The 25,397-nt window shown below is 37.7% G+C and overlaps 3 protein-coding genes across 5 annotated transcripts in view; 2 read left to right on the top strand and 1 right to left on the bottom strand.

The window, feature by feature from the left end:
• Positions 1-1,681: 1,681 nt before the first annotated feature.
• Positions 1,682-10,049, bottom strand: trafd1 (TRAF-type zinc finger domain containing 1). The gene is made up of 11 exons (XM_084113332.1): positions 9,559-10,049; positions 9,330-9,367; positions 8,623-8,758; positions 7,636-7,689; positions 7,119-7,542; positions 5,161-5,525; positions 4,443-4,691; positions 3,161-3,290; positions 2,860-3,070; positions 2,707-2,767; positions 1,682-2,568 (listed from the first exon to the last, which is right to left on the bottom strand). Exons 2-11 carry the CDS (start codon positions 9,362-9,364, stop codon positions 2,530-2,532), a joined length of 1,704 nt encoding a protein of 567 aa, XP_083969458.1. The 5' UTR covers positions 9,365-9,367; positions 9,559-10,049; the 3' UTR covers positions 1,682-2,529.
• On the top strand, positions 8,863-19,484 carry traf2a (Tnf receptor-associated factor 2a). 3 transcript variants are annotated; one of them, XM_084113331.1, is made up of 11 exons: positions 8,863-9,286; positions 11,048-11,298; positions 11,612-11,690; positions 12,417-12,515; positions 13,287-13,448; positions 13,764-13,838; positions 13,992-14,066; positions 14,143-14,643; positions 14,726-14,903; positions 15,045-15,193; positions 16,348-19,484. In XM_084113331.1, exons 2-11 carry the CDS (start codon positions 11,111-11,113, stop codon positions 16,564-16,566), a joined length of 1,725 nt encoding a protein of 574 aa, XP_083969457.1. In that variant the 5' UTR covers positions 8,863-9,286; positions 11,048-11,110; the 3' UTR covers positions 16,567-19,484. The 3 variants fall into 3 exon arrangements, with proteins under 3 accessions (XP_083969457.1, XP_083969456.1, XP_083969455.1); XM_084113330.1 differs by lacking the exon at positions 8,863-9,286 and adding an exon at positions 10,576-10,828; XM_084113329.1 differs by lacking the exon at positions 8,863-9,286 and adding an exon at positions 10,577-10,801.
• Positions 19,485-19,614: 130 nt separating this feature from the next.
• tncb (tenascin Cb) overlaps positions 19,615-25,397 on the top strand; it is a 94,163-nt gene continuing 88,380 nt past the window's right edge. Inside the window, exon 1 of the mRNA XM_084113327.1 lies at positions 19,615-23,277. The gene's annotated coding sequence lies outside the window, so the exon portion shown is untranslated. The remainder of the gene's footprint in view (positions 23,278-25,397) is intronic.

Here is a 25,397-nt window from a genome sequence, read left to right as displayed (position 1 = left end):
TCCTCAGTGCCACGGTTCAGGTAGTTATTTAGGAAAAACTGCATTTTTTTGGTTTTGGGGGGGCCCAGCGCGGGGGGGGGAGTGGCCCCCGGGGACCAAACGAAATTTTTCCGTAGAAGTCTAGTGGGGCTACATGCCCACCAAATTTCATGTTCCCCGGTGCTTCGGTGTCCCTGGTATCGTTGACGAAAAATTTACGGGGGCCCCAGCGCGGGGGGGGGAGTGGCCCCCGGGGACCAAACGAAATTTTTCCGTAGAAGTCTAGTGGGGCTACATGCCCACCAAATTTCATGTTCCCCGGTGTTTCGGTGTCCCTGGTATCGTTGACGAAAAATTTACGGGGGCCCCAGCGCGGGGGGGGAAGTGGCCTCCGGGGACCAAACGAAATTTTTCCGTAAAAGTCTAGTAGACCAACATACCATAAAAATTTCTTCATCCTCGGTGCCACGGTTCAGGTAGTTATTTAGGAAAAACTGCATTTTTTTGGGTTTGGGGGGGCCCAGCGCGGGGGGGGGAGTGGCCCCCGGGGACCAAACGAAATTTTTCCGTAGAAGTCTAGTGGGGCTACATGCCCACCAAATTTCATGTTCCCCGGTGCTTCGGTGTCCCTGGTATCGTTGACGAAAAATTCAGTAAGGTGACGGGAAAAAAAAACAAAAAAAACTTTGACAATCCCTATATGACCGCTTTCGCTAGCTACGCTAGCGGCGGTCATAATTAATTAAACATAATTAATCTTAAAAGTAAGTAATTTGGTCCAAAAACAACTAGAATTCACAAGCATCTCCATTTAGAGCTATTACAGGCATCTAGTGGTAAACCCATGCAATAACATGATTTATTTAATTTTATGTTTAATAAATTGATTTATTTTTTTTATTTTATTTTTTTTATGAAAGCCTAGTCTCTATTTTAACCGAAAATACCGCATAGAAAAAAAAATAAAATAAAAAAATAAAAAATATTTTCAATGGCAAAAAATGGACTATAAATATTGCATAAATATTAATAAGTTCAATCAAATTGTCTCAAAATACTAAATTAAAAAGAATAAATATTATAGAACAAAAATAAATTGCATTGGTCTTTACTGGGATGGAGGAAGTTTCATTTTTAGGTGTCCGGTTACTTCTGACCGGGAAGGTACTCAGTGTGACTGCTAAACGAAGACTCACTGAGGGTTAACATCTAATGTTAAAACGTGTTTCTAATGTAAGCTTCAGTTCAAGAATAATTTTTGTAATTTTATATCATTTATTTGAAAGAATTAAAAGAGCAGTTTCATGTTTATTCTTCTGTTGTTCAACTGGTCGTGGTAGATATGGGATTTAAAAAGTAAATAGTAATAAGTAATGCAATACTTTTTAGAGAGAGCAATTAGTATATTTTTCTTAAAATTACACAGTTGAAGATGTAATTAGAAGCTAGTAATTAATTTTTTTTTTTTTTTTTAGAGTAACTTCCCCAACACTGCTTCTAACACAGTTCTTATATGTAATGTATCTTATGTCTTTAATAAGTGCTCACAACCCCTGTATGGTTTTCTTGTGCAAGCAGCAGAGTACAGAGTGCATATCAAAAACAAGTGATAAAGATGAGCCCATATTGATCTTCTGACCGTTGAAATGCCCAAATATCACTTTGTAGAAAACAAAAAGAACAACCAATGGGGAAACCATCCTACCTTCAGTCGCAGCAAGATCTTTTTATTGAAAAGATGTTACATGACCAAAGATAAACAATCATGATAACAACACAATCAACTATGCCACCATACAGACAGTCTTACAATAAAAGCTCTCAAATATCCACAAATTCAAAGTTTATGAATTGTTGTTGCTGCACTAGGAGATGCTTTTAAATGTACATTGTAAAATTATTTCACATTCAGGATCAAATAAGAATTTGTCATTTCTTTTACATTTTACAATACAGCTCTGTATGTTGAAGAACATTAACTAATTAATTAGTTAATGCATTCAATATAATTATTTTACAGCATTTATTAATCATTGTTATGTTAATTCCTAAATATTATATTGGTCATTACAGAATTATTAGTTCACGATGCATTATGAACTAACAGTATAAACATACACACATTTTTATATTTAAAATATATATAGAAATTAATATTAACCAGGATTAATAAACGCAGTATTGTCCGCTGTTCATAATTGCATTAACTAAAGTATACAACATTAAATTGTTATGTGAGTTTCTATATTTATACTATAACTTGTGTGTAGTTTTAAATAAAATACAAAACATTTTTCTAATGTCTTTGAAACAAAGAAAATATAAAGAAGCTTAAAACAAACATTTAAAATCCAAACACCATAGGAAAAAATACAATAAAGAGATTTAAAAAAATAGTGCAATCAAAGAAATACATTTACAAGCCAAAGAATTGATAAATTCACCTGGACATGTAAATGTTTTACAGACACAAACAAAATAGCCAATAAACAGTAATAACAGGCCACTGCTTTGAGTCACAGAGACTAAGGTTTATTTCCTCCTCTTTTTCTACTCCTCTTCTTTTTCAACATTATGCTTTTTAGGCACCTGAAGATAAAAATGTAATTTATAACAGGTCAAATAGTATTTGTAGAATCAAATATCTGATAACATCATCTAATATGTCCTGCATGCAGGTCTTTTCAAAAATAAAATTCACGTTCCTGTAACAATTTACATGCGTACCTTTGGTGTCTCTGTGTTTTTCTCACTTGTTCGACCTTCCAGTCTTCCTCTGTGTGGAGGTCTGTCATGGGAAACATACAAGCATTTTAGTTTCAATGTAACTTTTCCAAAAAAAAATCATAGCAATTATTTCTGTAAAATATCTAAGCATACCCCAAAGTGGTTGTAGAACGTTGCTTGAGGCTGTCGTTGAGATACGTGTTTGCGTCTACAGCTTTGAACCTTTGGTTCCTGCTCTTCACCTGCTGTTCAACGTTTGTGTTCTTAGAGTAACTGTAAGCTGAGGGCGGCCATTGGTCCAAACCTGAAGAGCCTCTCTGTCGCCCCTGAGCTGTCTGTTGCAGGAGCTCCTCACCTGGCTCAGCTGCAGTAAGATATAAAGGGATGAATGAATACATACTGATTTCAAACACGTTTAAACGAGTGGATTACAAAGTCTATATTGGTGGCTCACCTTGATGTCTCACCCTCCTCTGCCTCTCAGGAGATCTCCTCTCCTGGGCCTCTTTGACGGTCTGGGCTGGTTTTCGTGGAGAAATTCCATCGACTGAATAAGCTGTCTGGGGGCGGAAGTCACACTTGTCCTGTACAGTATAATAAAATTGAACAGTATCAACAAAAGTCTCAACTAAATGGTGGGCTCCATTTCTGCTCTGCAAAAGAGCTGAAACATACTAGCAGAAACAAATCACCAATGATGCAATACTAACTGGATATAAACAAGTGAAATTTGTGTGTATATACAAATGTATTCCAATTTACATTTGCGAGCCAAATTTACACATTTTTATAAAATACATATCTAAAGGGTTTTTGCTTTGCATGAGCTGTGAAGTTAGAACTGTGATATGCAATATAAGAAGATTCCCATTAAAATAGAAATTGAATTAAATAATATGAAATTGTATTATTTTGTTTGTAGGCATCTATCATAACATTTATGAAACTGCTCTCTTTACAAATAATGTAAATATTGTTGTATTACAAATTTATGAAATGTTTAATTTAGATTGCAACAGTAAAAGTTGAGTACATTGAAGTTAGCATTTTAAGGTTAGGTTAGGATAATAGTAACAACAGTTTCCGGCCAGTCATGTTTTCTCAGACAGAATAACTGAAGTACTCTATTTATGGAAATGTTCAATTTGGTGAGGACATTCATAATTAGAAGGTTTAAATATGCAATAACTGACCTGAATTACAAGTATAAAACATGTTTCTTACTAAAGTAAATCCCAGAATTTCAGAATGGTCAAAATTGAGATTTTGACAAAATATTATGTACAAAATTGCAGATTTGTTAAAAACCCTCCTATTTGTGTGTCTTTCTAAAATCGTTAAACTATTTGTGCAACAAAGATTTCCTACAATTATGCCATTTCTTAAAAGTCTTTAAAGATTCCCCACTCGTATACGTACTTACAACCTGGCTTTTGCAATGGAAGTGAATCAATCAAAACCAACTTTAGCTGGACAATACTTTATTCTAGAGCTGCTGTAAAGCCAAAACAACTGTTACTTTAATTTCCTATTATCACTGTAAAGCTGCTTTGAAACAATCTATACTGTTAAAAGCGCTATATAAATGAAGGTGACTTGACTTGACTACAAAGAGATAACAAAAACAAAATTATTCTTATTTTTTAAAATCATTTAAATGAATTGCTTGATGCTGTTCAGCTTCTTTATCTCTATTTTATTTGTAACAAATAAACAAAACAAACAGGTTGTCATACCTGATGGTGAAAGAGCACAGCCTCTTCCAAAGTAACGCCACAAAACTCACAAGGAATGAGCACGTCGCCCTCAACTGGACTGGAGGAGGAACTGTAGGAGAGCGGAGAAACGGAGAGGGGCAGGGTGGGCGGACTGGGCGTGCGGGGAGGAATGACATGACCAGCCCCTTGAGTGATGATGTCTTCATATTGAAGAGAAGGAGCTTGTTTACTGAAGGAAGCGATAGCAGAGGCCGGGCTGCAGCCGGTCTAGAAGACAAAAACAGAATATTGACTTTGTGCTGGCCACTAAAGGCAAAAATCTAAAACAAGCAACTCAAATAACATAACCCTCCTCTTCGACCTCAGAAAGAGGAGAATATGATCAGGGTTCTGCCTGTGAAAGAAACTAGAGGGCTGAAATTCGAGGAGGTTCCCATGGAAACTAAACACCACATTGTGAAACAATAGAAACCTGACAAGAAGGAACTGAGTGGGAGATTCAGCATCAGTGCTGACATTACAATAGCCTGCCATGGAAAACATGACTTATGTTGTACTCTGTTAGCGAACACATGTAAAGGCACTCAAAAGAGGTGACTCTAGAGAGGCTCAAAGTACCACTGTGGCTGATGCACGTTCACACTTGCCAGCTCTATCAAGACACAACAGGCCTGGCTTAAATATCAAGCCAAGAGGGAGTGTAACATGATGGGATGATTGAGGCCTGATCACTTACCTGGTGTAAGATAAGGTCTTCCTCTGGAAAGAGCTCTTCACAGAACTCGCAAGGCAGCATGATGTTTGAGGAGGGGCTGTGGGCCGGGGCCAGGTTGGTTTTAGGGGGAGCTGCAGTGCAGTTGTTGTTAGTGCTGGAGGAGAGCTGGGAAGTGAGATTGCTATGGGCTGGTGTCCTTCCCAGGTTACGGTCCCACACATCAGTCCACACGCCCTCCTGACGGGGATCCTCCAAGTCACCTTCAGTCTGCAGGCTGAGGGCCAGCATGTAGTCCAGACTGGAGGACTCGTAGTCTGGCAGTTGTCCCAGAGACCACAGCAGGCTGTTGTTGTTGTTCCCATGCAGCTCTGCTTCCTGATCCAGCACTGAGGAAATGAGCAGAGTGGAAGGTTAGTTTTTTCCCCAGCATCCTGTTAATACCCAATGAAAACTCCCATCATATTATATACAACATGTTTAAAACCCTTTATGTTTATTGTAGGGTTGAGGGTTGAACTGATGTTACAATTCTGCCTGATACAATAAGCAAGTTATATTTGTTATGGCCAATATACAAATTCCACACCATTACATTTTACATTTATGTAGTACACATTTTATTAAGTTCATGCATTCCCTGAGAGTCTAACCCATGATCTTACCATCGCTAGCGCCATGCTCTACTGTTTGAGCTACAGGATTTTGTCTAAATTACTTATGAAATAAATACTAAAAAATGTAATTTAGGCATAACAACATAACGTACCGTATGTAACTTTTTTTTTTTTTTTTTTGCCAGTTTAAATTATTAGTGTTTTTAAAGATTAACTTTAAAGGGATAGTTCAGCAAAAAATCTAAATTCTTTCATTAATTACTCACTCGCTCTCATGTTGTGAGAGCCCATAAGACTTTCGTTCATCTTTGGAACACAAATGAAGATCTTTTTGATAAAATCTAAGAGCTTTCACTGCCTCCATTGACAGCTACGCAAAAGTTTAAAAGGTTCATAAAGAGATTGTAAAACTAATCCATATGAATTGAGTGGCTTAGTCCAAATTTTCTGAAGAGACAATCGTTTTAGGCTTTTATTCACATATAAACATTCATCAACTCACACATTTGTGGTAAACGGAAGCTCAGGCATGTTCGTTTGACGTGCGAGAACCAATTAGGTTCATTCTCGTGTTACGCAGCACGTTTGAGCTTCCGCAAGAACCAATGAGGTTTGTTCTTACGTGCCAAGCAGGTTTGGTTGAGCTTCTGTTTATGTCCACTGATCAATGTTTAAATGTGAATAAAAGCCTAAATTAAATCTGTCCATCATATAAAGCAATCGAGTCAATGTGGTAGTTGTGTAGCTGTCTATGGAGAGTACAGAAAGCTCTCAGATTTCATCAAAAAGTTCTTCTTTTGTGTTCTGAAGATGAACGAAAGTCTTACGGGTTTGAAACGACATGAGGGTGAGTAATTAATGACAGAATTTTCATTTTTGGGTGAAATAACCCTTTAAGTGAACATTATAGATAACCACAAAGGTGATCTACAGTATAGGCATCTTTACACCTCTGTTATGTCTGCTCTGGGCTCAAAATTCTGTATAAAGACGCAATGCAGCATTAAATACTAAATTATTCCTTCTCTGATCCACGTTAGCCCCTAGAATAACAGAATAAACTGTTTAAATTACTGTTTAAATGCATTTATGCCACCTCAGAGCAGAATTAAACAGTTTGTGTAAAGACACCTAATTGACACTTCATAAAGTCCTTTGCAGTGTAAATTTGGCATAAATGTTAAAATAAAGGAATAGAGCATGCACAAATAAATATCCAATATTAACAGATTTGATCAATTAAAAATAGTCTATTATCTGCAGATAATAGTTATGGTACCGATATATCATGCACCACTAGTTTATTGTACTGTAAACATTTTTTGTAAATAAGGTCAGGACTAAAACAGCCAGACTGATACGTACAATAAGCAAATTCACTGTTCCTCGTTTCTGTGATTCTCCTAGTTCCTCCCCTAACTGTTCCTCTGGTGCTGTTATGCAGTCTGTCCTCCAAGGGTCGTGGTGGACCCCTGCGGTCTGCGGCCCCCGTGTTGTTATTATTGTGGCTCCTCTCCTGGGCCCTCAACAGGTTATGAATGGAGTGTGCCTCAAACCATGCTCCAGGAGACTGGGACCCTGCCCTACTGCTGTGCCTCTCCTGAGGGGGAGTCAGACTTCCGCACAGGGCTGGATGGATGTGTTGCTCTCTCAGCATAACGTTACACTTACAGACAGGGCAGGGCTCGGTGCGGGTCCCACAGTACTCCTCATGCTCTTTAGCCTGATAGGAAGCCAGCTCTAGATCACAGAACTGGCACGGGACCAGTCGATGACTGCATTCTGATCTCTGAGAGGGGCAAGTAGTCGTCAGATCTACAGAAGTCATCAATGAAAACAGCAATATGCATGCAGCATAACTGTTTATCTTGCACAACATTACCTGATGGGTCTCCAGGAACCTTTTCTCTATCTTTAATCCACATTTGCACTGTTCCTGTGAAAAGAGTTTTAGATTTAATAAAACTTATATTTAGCAGCCTGGAGAGAAGGAAAATGATTAATTCATGCAATATACATAATATGGGCTGTATTTCATTTTATGCTATTTAAAACAAGGCTGTGAGGACAGACATACAGTCCATCCAATCCAGCATAAAACTGAAATTGCAATCGTCTTTTGTTCTCTATTCTAGTAAAAAAGGCATTTCGAACAAAAATCTCATGTAAGTGACAGGTTGCTGGAGACAAGGGATTATTGTCCCACTTTTGCACCAGTGCATGTCTTCAAAGAAGAGATGTCGTTACGAGGGGGAGGTTTAAGTAATATTTTTGATTAAAGACTATGTGGGCACATAATTATTCATATTTTTTAAATATTGATGTGCATCAGTAAATAATTTATAATAAACACTGCAATATTCTTAAACAAAATAATATTGATCAAAATCAAAGTAAATTTTGATTTCATAGTGACTCTAGTTCACCCCAAAAACCAAAGAGTGTTTTAGTGTTTTTTTAAACAAACAATGAAAGTCAGTGGTGTACATTGCTGTTTGGATCCCATTGACTTTCATTGTACGGACAAAAAAAACTGTTTGAACATTCAAGATATCTTCTTTTTTTTATTTTTTCTTTTATAAAAGGAGACAATAGAGGCTTGGATCGACATAAGGGTGAGTAAACTGAAAAAAAGAAAAATCTAAAATTATCAATTTTTTTCAACCCATGTGAGTTTTTTGTTGACTGGATTTTTTTGTGGAAAGTTACTCAACCCTGAACCCATTAAACAGACTGCACTTACCCTTCAAAGTCTTTTTTTTTTTTTTTATTCAGAAAATGTTTTGTTTTTTTATCCATGTCTACAGTACTCATAGCGATATTATCATCACATACAGTCAATTAATCATACATCATGGGTGGGTCATACCTCTGCGTGATCCATCTCTTTGTGCTGCACAAGCTCAGCATGTGGAAAAGGCTCCTGGCACACCTCGCAGAGAGCAATATTCCGCCGACAGTGAATCTCATGTGTTGTAAAGTTGGCTTCTGGAATGTCATGCTTGCTAAAGACAGAGAACATATCATGGTTAGTTGGTTGGCACACTGTATAGGTTCAAAGGAGTGATCTATAAACACCACAATCGCCACTGTGTCAACTGTCTCTGTAAAAATCATAGCACGAGTTGCTTTATATGAAAGCGTGTCATCTTAATTCCTCAGTAGTCATAAAAATCAGGAAGAGAGGACACTGACTGCAGTACAGTCATACAGTCAGAAGGGTTGTTGGGAGGGACTGGGAACACACCTACAGTAAGTGAAAGGAGAAAGCTGTCTAATAAAACGAAACTACAAAACAATATTCTCTATTCAAAGGGAAGGTTTACCCCAGAATAAAAACTGGGTCTTCATTTACTGTCAACCTGTCTTTCTTCCGCACAACACAGAAGATAACGTTAGGGAGAAGGACAGAAACAGTAACCATTCGCATTAATTTGCATGGGAAATGAAATGATGAAATGAAAGTGAATGGTGACTGAGATTGTCATTCCGCCTAACATCCCCTTTTGTGCTGTACGGAAAAAAGCATGTGGGTAAGTAAATGACGGCAAAATTTCATTTTATTTATTGTCTTACCAATTACTGCAGAACTGGGTATTTTCCTCGGCCATTGTCTGTGTGAAGGAACAGAAAGCTCATTAAGCGCGTAAGGTTAACTTACATGAAATTAAGATTGTTTTACGCTAACGTTACATCTTCGTTCAGTGTAAACATTGAACAGACTGTAAGGCTGTGTTATATTTCTCTATCCTTACCAACAGACAAGTAACTGCTAGAATTAGACATGTATACTAACATTACTTGCCTTATCTTTCGCTGAAGCTTGTAAACTGCAGTTTGGATAACGTTATAGAAGTAAACTATTCGCTAGTACTTTTCGTCCTTGTTCTCGGTCCAAGAACGAGTATGTTTCATAGGAATTATTCAAGGATATGAAGACAGTCCACGGTGTTCTGTCCACACATCCGAATAATAGGCACAAGGGTGTTTGGATAGCTGCTTTAACGTCTAGTTTAATCTAACGTTAACGTTAAATGTCCGGGCTGCCATCATCTCGAAGAGTGTCCATTGCTGATCAGCTATAACACTCACTATAGTACTGTGTCATGAGACTCGAGTGTCGAGTCATTGAACTCTAAATCTACATAGAAACAAGTAATAAACTACTACTGGCCTGAGGTAGATATGTATCAACTACCGCAATGATCAGTTTAGCTTTCGTTTCTTGACTCAGTATCAACAAGAGGCGGTATGGTATCCGTGAAAACAGCAACGCTTGTTGACAGATAGTGACGGAGATATTATTATTACAATTTTCAAAATAAAAGACGAAAAACTCTTATCAAAACTAATAACGATTAATAAGCAAATAACGACAAATAAACAATGAGGGAAAGTAGCTATTGAAAATTATGATTCATCTATGTTTGACGGTTTATTTTGTCTGTTCTATTTTTTTTTTTTCTAAAAAGTGAAAAAGCAGAAATCTACTGAAACCATCAGAGACGTGTATTTTCTTACAATGCATTTTCTTTGGTGTTAATAAACCGTGTAGGCTATTATAGCGTTTAGTGGATTATTTCATTAAATCAGAAAGAATGCATCGTTAATAGAATAAAAAAAATCAATTAAAAAAAATCAATTTTAGGTAATTTTGAGAAATGTTATCAGTCGTTATTATCTCTAAAATTCTAGTTGTTTTTTAATTATATTATATATATTTTTTGAATATGCATCCTACGATGTAAAGGACTGCCCACCCACACATATGGTAATGATAAAAGTGGTAAAATACTTTTATTCTGTCTTTTTAAGTACATTGAAGTTTCCAGCTTCACGTATCTAGTCAGAGCCCCCTAGTGGACGCCACCATCCATGATCAGCAGGAGAGAGCACGACGCCTACCCTTACTCATAAATATAATATAAATAATAACAATAAATTATGATTATACTTATAAATGCACACGGCAAGAACGCTGAATGCATTTGATACAATGTTTCACGGCACTGCAGGAGATTTTATAATGTTCGTTGGACCATAATATGGTAGGAGGACATATGTGATTTTAAAACGTAACAGCATTTATTGTTGTTCTAAAAATGATTAGAGATCCCAATAACATTAATGCACCGTGCAACTATAAAACTTTATTAAGACGATGGTCTTATTTTGTAAAGACTTACATACATGTTTACATTAAACATTGTGTGTATTTAGATGTTTTTAAACACATATTAAGATAATCTTTTATGTGATACAATGAAAAATCATGTGTTTGCAACCCCTTTCAGTGAAATGTGTAGAAAGATCCGTGTCTCTTCTCCGGAGCCTGGTCACATGCGCGCTCGGGAATAATGGCTGCACAGGAACCCTCACCACCATCTTCATTAGAAGGCAACAAACCTGGCTTCCCCAAGAAAATACTCGCCAACAAGCTGGAGGACAAACATCTGTGCAATATCTGTCTGAAAATCCTTAGGAGACCTTTTCAGGCGCAGTGCGGACACCGTTTCTGTTCATATTGTTTTACTAAAGCAGTGAGGTAAGCGTCATCATTCAGTCCAGATGGCCCTCCTGACACGACACTACAAAAGATGAACACGACCTGTCAGGCTTCCCGGGCCATTTTTATGGTGTATTTTACGAGTATACAAACAGTAAATGTTGCTTCATATCGGGGAACATAAATAAATGCAGGCTGTCAGGTTGTGTTCGGCTGGGCGAGCTGTAAACTACAATAGACAGACTGTTGCAGCTATTGTCAAAATCAACTCCTATTATATATGGTGTGCTTTTGTATTTATCAGCGATTTATTTGCGCTTGTGTGTATGAAACATTTTATTTTTCATCGCAGCTCCGGACCACAGAAATGCAGTGCCTGCATAAAAGAAGACATATTTGAAGAACCAACATCAATTTTGAAACAGGGCTGTGTAAGTATTTGCTTTATTACTCGATAATAATTAAATTATAGACACATTAAAGGTATTATCAGTGCTTATTACCCTTTCAAAAATAAGCTATAAATTATAAAATAAATTATAAAATTATAATAAAAATTCCATATCATTGTAATTTCCACCAAAATACCACAGCTGCTAAATTATTGTTACTACTGTAAAACCACAATAAATCTTTGTCATTTTGTATAATTCTGACTTTTTTGTGACCGTGGTGGCTAATAAAGAGTTGTTTGAAATTATGGGGAAAATCCAGTTTCACTATATTTCAAAGTTTCTATTTTTACTTCTATTTTATTAGTACATGACTATAGTAGCACATATAGTACTATAGTAGTCAGATTATATGCATTGAAGACTAAAGGCCTGTTCATAGTACCAAAGACGATGACTAAATAGTTTTAATAATAATCATAATTTTTTGGAGAATAGAGAAGTCCAAACCACACAGAAGAACAAAATCATGATTTTTTTCCAGCTGATGAATGATAAAAACATTGACAGCTAATCAGAAAGTTCTTCAGCTTTTAAAGAGGCAGATAGCTTAACTGCAGTGCAATAATATAGTTATTGTGATGGTTATTTTTTATAGTCATCGTTCTTGGTGTGAACGTAACTTTACCCATTTTTCACTGCTAGTAATGATATGCATACAAGTTGAAAGGAGATCTCACTTTCAATAAGTGCAATTTCTTTTAGGCTTTTCCTGATAATGCTGCCAAGAGAGAAGTTGAAGCTCTTGAAGCGGTTTGCATCAATGAGGAATGCTGCTGGACAGGCACCATCAAAGAATATGAGGTACTGTGTGTTCCTTCACTGCTTTAAAAAAACAGGTTAAACCAGCTTTGTGAAGCTGGTGCTTAGATGCTTGGCAAGCTGATCTCCCAGCCTGACCAGCTGAAAGGTGCTCCACCGACAATCCTACTTTACCAGGCTGGCGAATGTTGAGAATCCTTAAAGATTCCTCTGATCCTAGATCAAAATCTGAAGTCTTTGATCGCTAGTTTGATATTTTCGACGACAGCCGATAAATGACCATCACGATCATAATTTACCTCCAACGAAATTCAGTGTGGCAGTGTGCCGTCTCTTACGATAATCGTCAAATAAAAAACAAATTGGTGCGCAGAACCTGATGACACAATTAGTGAGACAACAACAAATCACCACTTGCTCCATACACATCATCTAGTTTTTTTTTTTTTTTAGCCACCATTTCGATCCCACATGTAAATGCAGCTCACGTCACTGAACGTGTCACAGATTGATGATGTAAATCTCCAGACGAGTCTTCTTGCATTTTTAACGCGTCTTTGACTGCCGTACAGTCTGATATGAATGACAACTGAGAACCTACAGTGTGACATGGCTTATAGGGATCATGTTCATACAGTCTGTCAAGCAACAGTCGTAAAGGACTATTATAAATCGTACAGTGTGCACCCGGCTTAAGACCAGCAAACTGGTGTTTTTTTTTTTTGGTGTTTTTCAACAAGGTTGTATTGCATTTTACATGCACTGAGTTAAAAAATGTATTGCACCATCTGAATGGCTCTTCATCTCTCAAAGGCAAACCATGAAGGAAAGTGTGACTTCAGGATCCTTCCCTGCCCATCATGCAAAGAGCTTCTGAGAGCCAATGAAGTTGAACGTCACAATGAGAGAGAATGCCCAGAAAGGACTCTTAATTGTAAATACTGCAAGGAGCCTTTTCATTTTAAAAACATTAAGGTAAGACTTTTTCTTACTTACATTAAAAAGTATAACCACAGAGCTATTTTTCTTAACCTGTTAATTGACACCGCCATTTTTGAGCATAGATCTCAACTTAAATGCTAAGGATATATTACTAAAAGGTGTGATGGGTAAAAAGGCAATAAAAAAAGTGTGCCAACTGTCCTGCTACCGTGACATTGACAGTTGAGAATAATTAATCAAGTATGAAAATAATCCAATATTCATTCATATGGCTTTCATTTAATCTTTTTTTTACAAAAGAAGAGTTTTGGATAATTTTGTGACTATTAAAGAATATGTTTTTTTTAGGCTCATGATGAGATATGCCCTAAATACCCCATGATTTGTGAAGGTTGTGCCAAGAAAAAAATTCCAAGAGAGAAAGTAAGTATTATTTAGGCTGTTTACATATTGTTGTGTTTACCTTGTGTGTCGACTAGAACAAAGCTTTTTGGTTTGTGGTTAAGTGATGTTTTTTTAATACAGAGAGAACATTTTCATAAATACTTTATTTTCACTGTTACTTTCCCAATACAGTATGTGGACCACATTAAACTGTGCACCAAATTCAGAACACCTTGCAGATTTCATGTTGTAGGCTGTGATATGACGGTAGGTAAACCTCCTTTTCATACATCCATCAGACATATTCATTTCGTTCCATGAATGTTTTTTTGATTTCCTGTAGGTGGAAAAGGAGAAGATCCACGACCATGAGCAAGCCTGTTCTTATGAGCACTTAAACCTTCTACTGCACTTCATCATGGGCATCAAGGTGAACTTGGAGAGTCTGCAGCCTCAGAGTTTGGAGCTGGCCGGCCATAAGATCCACGAGCTGCATCAGTCTCTGCGGGAGCTGGAGCTGAAGATGGGCCAGCTGAGTGGAGCAGTGGCTCCCGTGCAGGGGGCCTGTGCACCGCTTCCTCCACTGCCGGCTCCAACGCTGGGTACGTCTTTTACCCCCCTCCCTACTGCCGTCGGGGCAGCCTTGGAGCTACAGATACACAGCGAGAAGACCAAAGTGGTGGAGCTCAGCCGCCGCTGTCAGGAGCTGGAGCTGAAGGTGAACACCTTTGAGAACATCGTCTGTGTGCTCAACCGTGAGATGGAGCGCTCCGCTACCACCATGGAGGCCTATAACCGCCAACACCGACTTGACCAGGACAAGATTGAGATACTCAACAACAAGGTAAAGTGTTTGTCTGATGTGAAGTAGATTTTTTTTTTATAGCCGAAGATATTCTTTCCTTCAGCACTATATTTTTGTGCAGGTGCGGCAGTTGGAGAGGACGGTAGGCCTTAGGGATCTCTCCATCGTGGAGATGGAGGCGAAGATGAGGGAGATGTCCGCTGCCACCTACGATGGCGTCTTTGTTTGGAAGATCTCCGACTTCTCGAAGAAGAGACAGGATGCTGTAGCTGGACGGGCGCCTGCTATGTTCTCACCTGGTAGTTTTATTTTGTGTATTTTTCTTCACGGTTTCATATTAATTATTAAGAATATTGTGAGGGATTTCCGCTCAAAGAGCTTTGATATGAACATCGTGACATATGGTGTCTCACTCCAAGGCTCCCTGTTGTGTTTTACAGCATTTTATACAAGTAAATATGGCTATAAGATGTGTTTGCGCATCTATCTGAATGGGGACGGGACGGGACGTGGTACTCACTTGTCTCTGTTCTTCGTGGTGATGAGGGGACACAGTGATGCCTTGCTCAAGTGGCCTTTCAATCAGAAGGTCAGTCTGATCAGCTTATAACTTTGTGTGTCTGACCATTTTTCTTTCTGAAATCCTGACAGACTTTCATTGATATTTGAGTCAATGAAGTGCCGCTTCTTTGTTTTAATACTATTAATTTATTATTTATTATTATAACATGCATAAAAAATGCAATTTGTGGTATGACTCCCCAAAAACGTAATCACATTCCTGAATTAATAATTCATGATATTTGTGTCACCCTCAAGTTGTTCTGAACCTGTATGAATTTCTTTCTTCTGCTGAGTACAAAAGAAGATATTTTGAAGAATATCTGTAACCAAACAGTTGATGGGACCCATTGACTTCCATAGTATTTTTTTTTTTTCTTCTTCTCCATATTATGAAAGTCAATGGGGCTCATCTTTTTGGTTACCCACATTCTTCAAAATATCTTCTTTTGTATTCAGCAGAGCAGAAGAAAGAAATTCATACAGGTTAGAACTACTTGAGGTTGAGTAAATGATGACAATTTTCATTTTCAACTATCCTTTTAAGAAAATGTACTACCCTTCTAAAAGTTTTTCTTCTGTTTTAGAAAGAAGTCTCTAATGCTTATATCAAGGCATTTATTTAATAATACAGTAAAAACAAATTCTATTTGAAGTATACATTTATTTGAATATTATATTATATATATATATACATGTATATTCCTATGATGGCAAAGCTCACTTTTCAGCAGCATTATTCCAGTCTTCAGTGTCACATGACCCTTCTGAAATCATTCAATTAAAAACAATGAGCGATGCTTTTCACTTGATGGTTACCACCACATGACATTTTTACAGTGATTAAATTTGTTTTCTGCTATTTTCAAGATTTCTTTTCTTAGAAAAAAATGGTATAAACGTTTTTCAAAACCATGTTAAACCAACATGAATACAAGAAGTACATTTCTAAGAACTTGGCACATGTTTCAAACTAGGTTAAGGCATTATTTCCTTTTCTTTGTTGTGGACAGTATATCATTCACCCACATATAATGTGTGAACATGGCCATTTTTCATCCCTTTTTTTTTTCTTTCTTCCTACTGTTTCTTCCACTGAATCATGAATGACTGGCTTCAGTTTAGCATCTATCCATATCTGTCTAAAAGTCTTTTTGGTTTATCCAACACCTTGATCCTTAGGTCACCCTCATGTTGCTGGATCAGAACAACAGGGAGCACATCATTGATGCCTTCCGCCCAGACATTTCCTCTTCCTCCTTCCAGAGGCCTGTGAGTGACATGAACATTGCCAGCGGCTGCCCTCTCTTCTGCCCTCTCTCCAAGCTAGACTCCAAGAACTCCTACATCCGAGATGACACTATCTTCATCAAGGCCATTGTTGACCTCACAGGCCTTTAAGGTGTCTGATGTCGCTGCTCCGCCATGCTCCTTTCTCCAGCCTGTAGTGGTTCCCGTGCAGTACTTTTTTCCTGAGGCATGTTCCCTCAGTCTGAGCTCCTTGCCGTGCTCGGCTGAGCCCAAAGACACTACGGTGCCCAGTGCAATACTGCACTGGGCGTGAATGATGCCACTCTGCATTATGTACCAAAATTGTTCCCAGAGTTTGTGCAGTTCTACTGTAAAATAGTTGCCCTTTGGGAACCTCTCACTCTCGCGTAGTGGGATCGCTGTCAGCTGTGATTGTAACGTAACTACTTGCCTGTGCCATAGATGTGGCACCTTGCCTTTTATAGAGATTGAGAAGACTTTCTCCACAAGACAGACATCATTTAATTTCCAAGTGCTGAGCTTGTCGCACTCCCTATTTGGGTGCTTTTTCCTTTCCTTAGTGCTTGAGCTACTTGTAAGTGAATGTTTCAGGCGTAGACGGACATGGAGTCACGCTAACGAATGATGTCGATGCGTTTATTTTGCGACTGCATAGTTAACTAGCTTCATACTCCGAGTATACGCATCGACAGTCTTCTGACATTCCCTTTTAGCATTGTGTGCCTCAAATGTTTCTCTTTTCATTGGTTCTTTGTAGTGGTGGACATTGCTTGAATTTCCAAAGTCCAAAGCGTAGAATTTGGGTTTTGATAAACCTGCTTGTGAGTTGAGGAGTCTGTGTGTGTGTGAAGGTGTGACCTGTTTTTTGGCTTTCGTTTCCATTTTCGGTGTTCTTTGATGTATTAGTTTGCATGTTGGATCTGTGGAAGATACATTCAAGTTAGCAGCAGGCCAGGTTTACACCCTGAGCCTGAGAAGTGAAGGCAGTTTCATTGTAAAATCGCTGTTGAAGACAAAACCGCTAAATCACGCTGGTGTTATAATCATCCAGTTTTCCTTTGGACCTCAAATGCCTCATCAACCGACATGGTTATACACGAATAAAAGGCGCAGCCTTTAGCCTTTAGCCAGAAGGTAGTGCAAGTAGGACAGATAATCTCATGTGCTTTATTGTGATGTGGAAAGGCTGATGTTTGTTAGCATTTTGGTGTTTTCCCGTGTTTTTGGGTGTTCTGTTGATATTGTGTTGCTTTGGGCAAACATTATGGATGCCATTAAAACTATATGACTTGCTTCGGACCATGTCGATCAGTATAAACCAAGCAGGTGTTTGAGAACTCGTAGTCAGTGATTCCTGTTGTCTTTATCCTAAAAAGACTGTGGGGTTTGCATTCTGTAAATGTGCTAGAAAATGAGGAATGTGATTTGTAATGCCATTTTAAAATAGCCTTAGTCCTTAATAGACAGACAGTTCAGTGCATTTTGTCCATGAGATTTGTTTCTTTTGGTTTATTTGCAACCAGAGAAGGAATTACTAAACATATACAATGCATAACTCCTACATAAGGGCTTTTAGTATACAGTACGTCTTCCATGTGAGCTTTTTGGTCTGCTTTTTTAAGATGCCTTTATGCTAACAAAGCACCTGGACCCAGCCTATTTTCAAACCAGTTCCCACAGATATCGAAACCTCTCTGTGCATGAGATGTTTTGATAGAGAAGAAAAAAAAAACATATTGTAAATTATTGGTTTACTTTGTAGACCAACATTTTATTTGTATTGCTTTACCTTTTTATCTGTTGATTGAGATGCAGTATATGACAGTTATAAATGTGAGTGTGGTATATTGTTTAAGTATAAATAGATAAACTATACAGTGTACACAGTTTTATGACTGGTGTAGCTGTGGATATAACAAATATGAATCATAAATATATATATATATATTATAGATTTATATAGATAATAAATGTACTATTTCCTGTTGGGATGGTTTCAAAATGTGTTCGGGCTCATTTTGGGCTTTGGTAAGTTCTCCTTCACTTTGGCAGCATCCTCTGAGGGACTGAGTTTTGAAAGATCTTCCGGTTCTCTCTCTCTCGCGCGCTCTCTCTCTCTCTCTCTCTCTCTCTCTCTCTCTCTCTCTCGCTCTCTCTCTCGCTCTCTCTCTCTCTCTCGAACCTGTCTACATGAATAAATCTCACCGCCGTAGATTTCCCAGCTTGCTTTTTGCCCCAATGAGATTTCAAAGTACTTGTGTGAATAGTTCTGCAGGTGTGATGTGCCTCTGTAGCATAACTGCTTCTATACAAATGTTCTCTATACATAGCTTTAGCTAACATTGCATGTGGCCAGGGTGTTGTATTGTAAATCATATTAATAATATTCTTTGCGATTTTTGCAAAACAAACTTATTATTTTGAGTAGCTGTCACATGATTTAATAGTAGTAGTGCACACATTTTAGGTTGTGCAATTATACAAGTGTCCTTCCTGTTCTTGAGTGTGAAATCTACCGTTTGCATTCACTCGATCTGGGCTCATATTCATACGCTGAAGTGGTGAATAGGAAATGCTTGACCTTATGTGGGTGAGAACCCCCTTTTCTGTAAGAACTAACATGTTAACTGACTCTGACTTTTTTTGGATAAGCATACAGTACACTAGAAATGTGCTATTTTTTAAGTTTTTGCATACCGTTGAGATTAAAACTCACAGAAATAATAATTTATGGAATCCAGGACTGATTTTTTTTTTTTCTTCAGCTGACTTTGTATACTTTCCGAGGTTGCATTTCATAGAGGTTGCTTTAATAATCAAACTTTCTACGTAACTTTGTATGCCTTTTTCATGGTGTCTCAGTGCCACTGATCTTCCTGATTCTGTTTTACAGAGCTAGAGATGTTACTGTGAAGGCACTGTGGGTTTCTTCCGCAAATTGTGGTAGTTTATGTGCCAAGGAAGGAACCTCTGTGTGATTCATTCTGTGTTTATGGTTTAATCCTCAGTGATATCTAAAATAAAGTCTTTTCTGTTCTCTTCTTTCTCCACTCTTGTATGGTCAAGTTCTGTTTTATATCACACATGACCACATGGGGGTGCTCACGCGCCATTATTCGTTATACACTACGATACAGGGTTAATTTTTAGAAGACCAGTTGAGTTTAGCAGAGAATTATTTCCTGTTGACTAATGTGATTATTTAGTACATTGTAATGATTGAATCGAAGGTACATTTCCAAACATAATCTCTACATCATGTAAATGCATTTCTCACAATATTCCAGGAAGTACGAGTCGATTATGGGGGTTTAATAAAAGGGCTTCTCAGACTGATGGCTTTCACAGAGTCCATTGAAGTGCTCTTGAGTTCAGGGTTTCCCTGTTGGACTGAGAGCTACAGTAAGAGGTGAAGAGGGTGATGTCTGAGCAATGGCACTTTCAGCCAATCTCACACATCCCACATCACTTGATGTTTAGAGGAGGGAGGCATAGCTGAAAGTGGTTTGTTTTATCTTGTTAAAAAGTATTCAGCGGAAATTCCTTATGGTGATATAATCTTTAGAAAAACTTGTTGTTCAGTAGCCTACGAAACAATATAGGGGGAAAATAAATATACTAGATCTTTGTGTTAATCTCCAGACATGTACTGTATGCAAAAGAAAGATTTCAAGATAGCCAGTCATGAAGCATAATAGCTTAAAATGGATTAAATATGGGCTTTAAGAATTTTATAATTCATATGAATCTGTCATTGTGAAGCTTCAGTCTTTGGTAAATGGAAAAGTTCACTGTATATTATTACTTTCATCCAACATGTCAAATGAAAGGAGATGGAAGATTGCCTAAGAGGGCTTTTCTGTACAAATAAAGGTTGTTTATTGGCATCGATTGTTCCATGTTGAACCTTTGACATTCACAGAACCTTTCCATTGCACAGAAGGTTCTTTATAGAGTGAAAAGGATTCTTTAGAATTTAAAAAATTTTCCTCAGTCTATGAAAATAATGGTTATTTGTGGTTTGATAAAGCCTTTTTAAACTCCTAAATATTTTCAGACCACTTTGCTAAAAAATTTAAATTACGCCAGGATTTACATTTTTGGCCGAGCAATCAATTTTAAATATTTTTTTTATAGGTGCTCAATGTATGCTGCACGCAAATGCTACATTATCCCCTTTTCTGGCATACAAGGGCAATGGCAGAGATCTCCCCACTAGACAATTTTCAGTTAGGCTTTTTGTCCATGACTTTTCCCCTGGGCAAATCTGGAGCTCTGTATCACAGTTAACAGACCCTAATCTGAGGATTAACAAGGGGGTATTCCCTCCATCACAGCTTCCTCTCTGTGTGTAGTCAGCAGATAGAAAATGATGATCCTAAAAGGAACAAAGCTGTACAATGCTCAAGGCTTGTCAGTAGAAACATAGAGTAATGATTAATCGCAGTCACTTCATTTGAATGATCCTGATGCTGTTCCCTAAAATCATAAGATCGTTCTTCTTTTACTCTATTTTCAGTGGTTGGTTGATAATGAACAGCACTGTCTATCTTGCAGATGTTACTGCTTTCTGTTGAGCTAACTCACTTAATTTCATAGTTAGTGCCATGTTGCTTGCTACTAGCTAATCTTTTGCATCTTCAGCACCATGCTAAAAGAAGTAATATTTTCCCTTAGTTGTGAATGTGAGTTTGCAGTCTGTATTGAATTTGATGCAGTGAGAGACTGCATCACAACTGCACAAAATGTCTTTCTCTTCAGTTCTCTTAATGCAAAAACAAACATACTGAAAGACCAGTGTTGTCTTATTCACAAACATGAATTTCTTTAATTTGTAAGCACAATAGGCATAATTCGTGAAATTAATATTTATTGAAATGGAATCAAATTTTAATCCAAAATTAATTGAATTTAATCTGTATTGATACTCAGCCTACTTTTCAGTGATTATAAGGTTGACCATTGTTGCTCAAACTTATGCCAGGCACAAGTATCAGTTTTTTAGTACGATCATTTTGTTTGATTATACCCTCAAAATATTGTTTTATGTCAAACAGCAGCATTTTTGACCACATTAGCCCAATTAAGGATGCATTTTATATCATTAATTGTGGCTACATGTAATCATGTGAGGTGTAGTGTGTCTGTTCTTTCGTCATATTTATTGTGTACAAGACAGATAAACTGCAGTTTAATCATGTGCTGTATTAGAGAGTCCTGTTACATCATCCAGGCAGAGAGGCTTCCTCTCAGTCTGTTTCCCCTGTAACACACTGATTTCCCATCATCTCAGCACAGCAGTGCTAAAGACATCCCCTATGCTGGGGCTCATGTTACCATTTAGGGATGTACAAAGAACATTTTGACCCACTTGAGAAAACAGAGTCAGACATCCTTCTGGAGCCCAAAAACTGCTGATTTTTCTTAGCAGAATTTTTTTTCTTGCTGTTCCACAGGCTCCTTTAAGTATTGCACCTGATGCCAATGTCAACCTGCAAATCAACCCGAAGGAACTGCCGTAATGCTTAGAAAAATAAAAGGCAATAACTACTTTTTGGGTTGTCTTTTTTGCAGTGACTTAAAAAATATGATTCAAATAAAGCGTGCCTGATTGGAGATAGTAACATGCTGTATGTCGAATATGTACATTGTTTTCCTGCACAGTTAATATTTCCTACATTTCTTATCAGGGTTATTATTGTTAACTGCAACTATTGAAAAACTTTTTTTGTTAATTGAAATAAAGCTGAAATAGAATAAAATATAGATGAAAATGAGAAATGTTGGCAACTATAATGAAACAAGTTTAAGTTGAAGCGCTAAAATTACTAAATGGAAAAACAATGAAAATAAACCTAAATAGTAATTTAGTAAAAAAAAATAACACTGATTCTAATGACGATATACTGTAAAGAATAGCTCAGCAAATGAACCATTGGTTCAACCATTAGTTCAGAGTATACTGATCAACAAAAATCTAATTTGATTGGATACAAGAAGCAGTCAATTTGCTTCTATTGCTGCTTCGTAAATCTTTTTGGCTGCAATTAGGTTATACATCTCAATTAAAAGTGTGCAAAAAGACTTGAAAAATGTCAACGGGTCCAGGTTGAGGTTGAGTAAATGACAAAAGTCTAATTATTATCCCTTTGATGTGGGTGTAAAGCTCTCTTGCATCACAGAAGCAGGGCTCTGAGGGGTAGCGTAGCAGGTTTATGGCTCACAGTGGGGAAAGTTTGAGTGGTCTTTTGGGGAAGGTGACTGGACGGAATAGATCTACCTGCTGAGAGAACAGGCTCAGCACTGAAGGAATCACGCTGAGAGTGTACGGGTTTTCTAAGCCTTTCCCACTTGGAGGTTTCCATGCCTTTGATGGCTTTAAAATGTCTCTGACGGCAGCATTTGTATGTTAGATGGAAAATGTGTGTTCTATAATCATTCCATTTCCTGGAATTCATCTACATAGGCATTGGAACTTTGTCAGATAAAAATACAGCATTTAAAGCAGCCTACATATGAAGAATATGTTATTACATGTGAGGTTATGTGACTATAATTTATTAATTCACAATATAATTCTTTAAAGCACTCTCTAGTGAGAAAAAGTGAATTGTTTGTAGCCATTTCATACATGTGAAATAAGAGATGTTGCAGTTTGTTGGTTTTGTGTCAGCATCTTAAAACTGTTGGAGGCTGTGTTCAGGGAAAAGTTCTCTACTAAACCCTGGGAGATCTTTTCATGTGGTGAACCTCCAGATCTCATGCATTCTTCTTGGCTGACTTCACTTCCATGGCTGTTTCCAGTCTGCGGCTCTACCTCGTAGTTCTTCAAAAGCTTTGGTAAGGCTTTAAATTAAACTTCATTCGTCACCCTGCTTGTAATGACCAATGTGTTTGACATGGTGACTGCTCACCAATAAGCATCATTAATCCTTGGAAATAAAACATATAATTTGCTTAAATTTTTCCTTTTTTTTTAAATCAGTCTCTATTGTACCACTATATTATTTATGGTTTTTACAAGAATGAGTATGGATTCTGGAAAATTTCCCCCTATGCCACATAGAGGAATCTGTGTCTCAGAGTTCTGAAAATTCTAAAGTTCGGCAGTCTTATTAGTAAATAACTTCTGTAGAAATCGATGCCGATCAACTGTCAGTAGGAAAATACATGCGGCTCAGTTTCAGTGATCTTCTAAGGCATACTGTTGGCTGATTTGGAACACTATATACAGTAGGCCGCAACTCAAATAGCATAAACTGACATGCAATTGATCCCAATCTCATCTTTCAAAGCTAAAGTAAGCTATTTTCTGTGACTTTGCAAGCCTTCAGGGGTGCGTTTCCCGAAAGCATCGTTGGCCAACTATGGTCGCAAGTTCATCGCAATGTCCATTTAACTCTATTGGTAACGAGGAAACTTGCGACCATAGTTGGCTAACGATGCTTTCGGGAAACGCACCCCAGATTCATTAGTCGCTACAGGTAAACTAAAAGAATAACAATGTAAAACTATGTGAACTACAAACCAGTATTTCATTACAATAATACAAATTTAAGGAACATGATAAATTGGTATTTGTTGTTTTGCGTTGGTTTGGTGGTTGGATAAATTGGTTTGCAAAATCAAGCAAAATTACAGATACTTTTTGTACAGCTAAAATAACTGGAAGTGGCTGACACAGGAAGCCTTGCCATTCAATTTAAAAATGGCCAAGCATTGGAAATTTTTTTTACAGTCTATGATTGGAACACAAACATTGGGCAAAATAATACTTTTTTTATTCGATTTTTTTTTTTTATCTTATTTTTTAGTATTAGCTTTAGAATTTGGCCACAACAATCTGATTTGCTGAACAATTGGATTTACCTTTTGGACTAGACTTTGCGTTGGAATCATGCCTGTCTTAAATATTGATTTGGTACGTAGCTCACTAGACTTTGGTAACATGTCTTTTGGGAGCTTTTTAGTTGTGTAGAGAGAGCTGTTATTAAATGCTTTTTAAGAAGAGGAATACCTTAATTGGCAATGCTACAACTTGCAGTATGTACATTGGTGATTTCCAAGCCAAAATGAGAATTAAGCTTTTCCTGGTTTCATCTCCTGCTTTTAAAACTCAAAGTGTCACCTTAACACTTCTTTAACTCAGCTTGGCCTATAAAAGCAGAAGGTCAGAAGTCAAAACTGGCCCCTGTAAGGTACACACCCCAGCTCTCAAGGTCAGAAAATGGTCCAAAGTTGAAAGCAGTGCAGTTGCTCCCACGAAGTCGAGAGTATCTAATGACTCCTCAGCAGGATGCTGGATTGGTACGTAGTTTTGGTATGTCACTAAAAAGGGGCCCTGAGGTTGTCCAGGTCATGTGTCTTCTTCCTCTGCTGCATTCTAATTGGACAGGTGGCGACAAGTGGTGCAAATTCACAAGCATATGAAAGGTGAAAGGGCTGGGGGTGTAAGCAAGGTCGGATGGGATTGCTCAATGTGCAGTGGGTGGACATTGCTCACTACTGTGTTGCGGTACATGACTGCAAATGTTTCCACTGAGCACTTTGTTGATATCAAACATTAACATCAGTATGTTTTCTCCTGTGACCGCATTTCAGCATGCACGTAACTCACCGAAGCCACTAATGGTGCAAATTAAATCCAAACAGAGCAGAGCAGCATTTTCTCTAATTTCCAGGAAAAGTCTCAAAAGTATGCGGATCATGAAATGAACACTCTTAAGAGTTTTTAAAGGCCGTGTTTATCTTCTGTAGAGGGAATTTCATAAAATCAATGGTTCCTTGAGCGTGCCGAAGGCTGTCAAACAGTAACATTTAGATAATTTATGACAATCCTTTGACAAAGGAGAAAACAGCTCATTTTCTACCTTTTACCCCCATCTGGTAGTGCCTAAATTTACTATAGGCACCAGAAACTCCAGCAAATCAAAAGAAATTCCTTACAGGAAGGGAGCCAT

The sequence above is a fragment of the Abramis brama genome (genome assembly GCF_963993115.1).
Source record: "Abramis brama genome assembly, chromosome: 5".
NCBI lineage: Eukaryota > Metazoa > Chordata > Actinopteri > Cypriniformes > Leuciscidae > Abramis > Abramis brama.
This window is presented reverse-complemented; position numbering and strand designations above follow the sequence as displayed.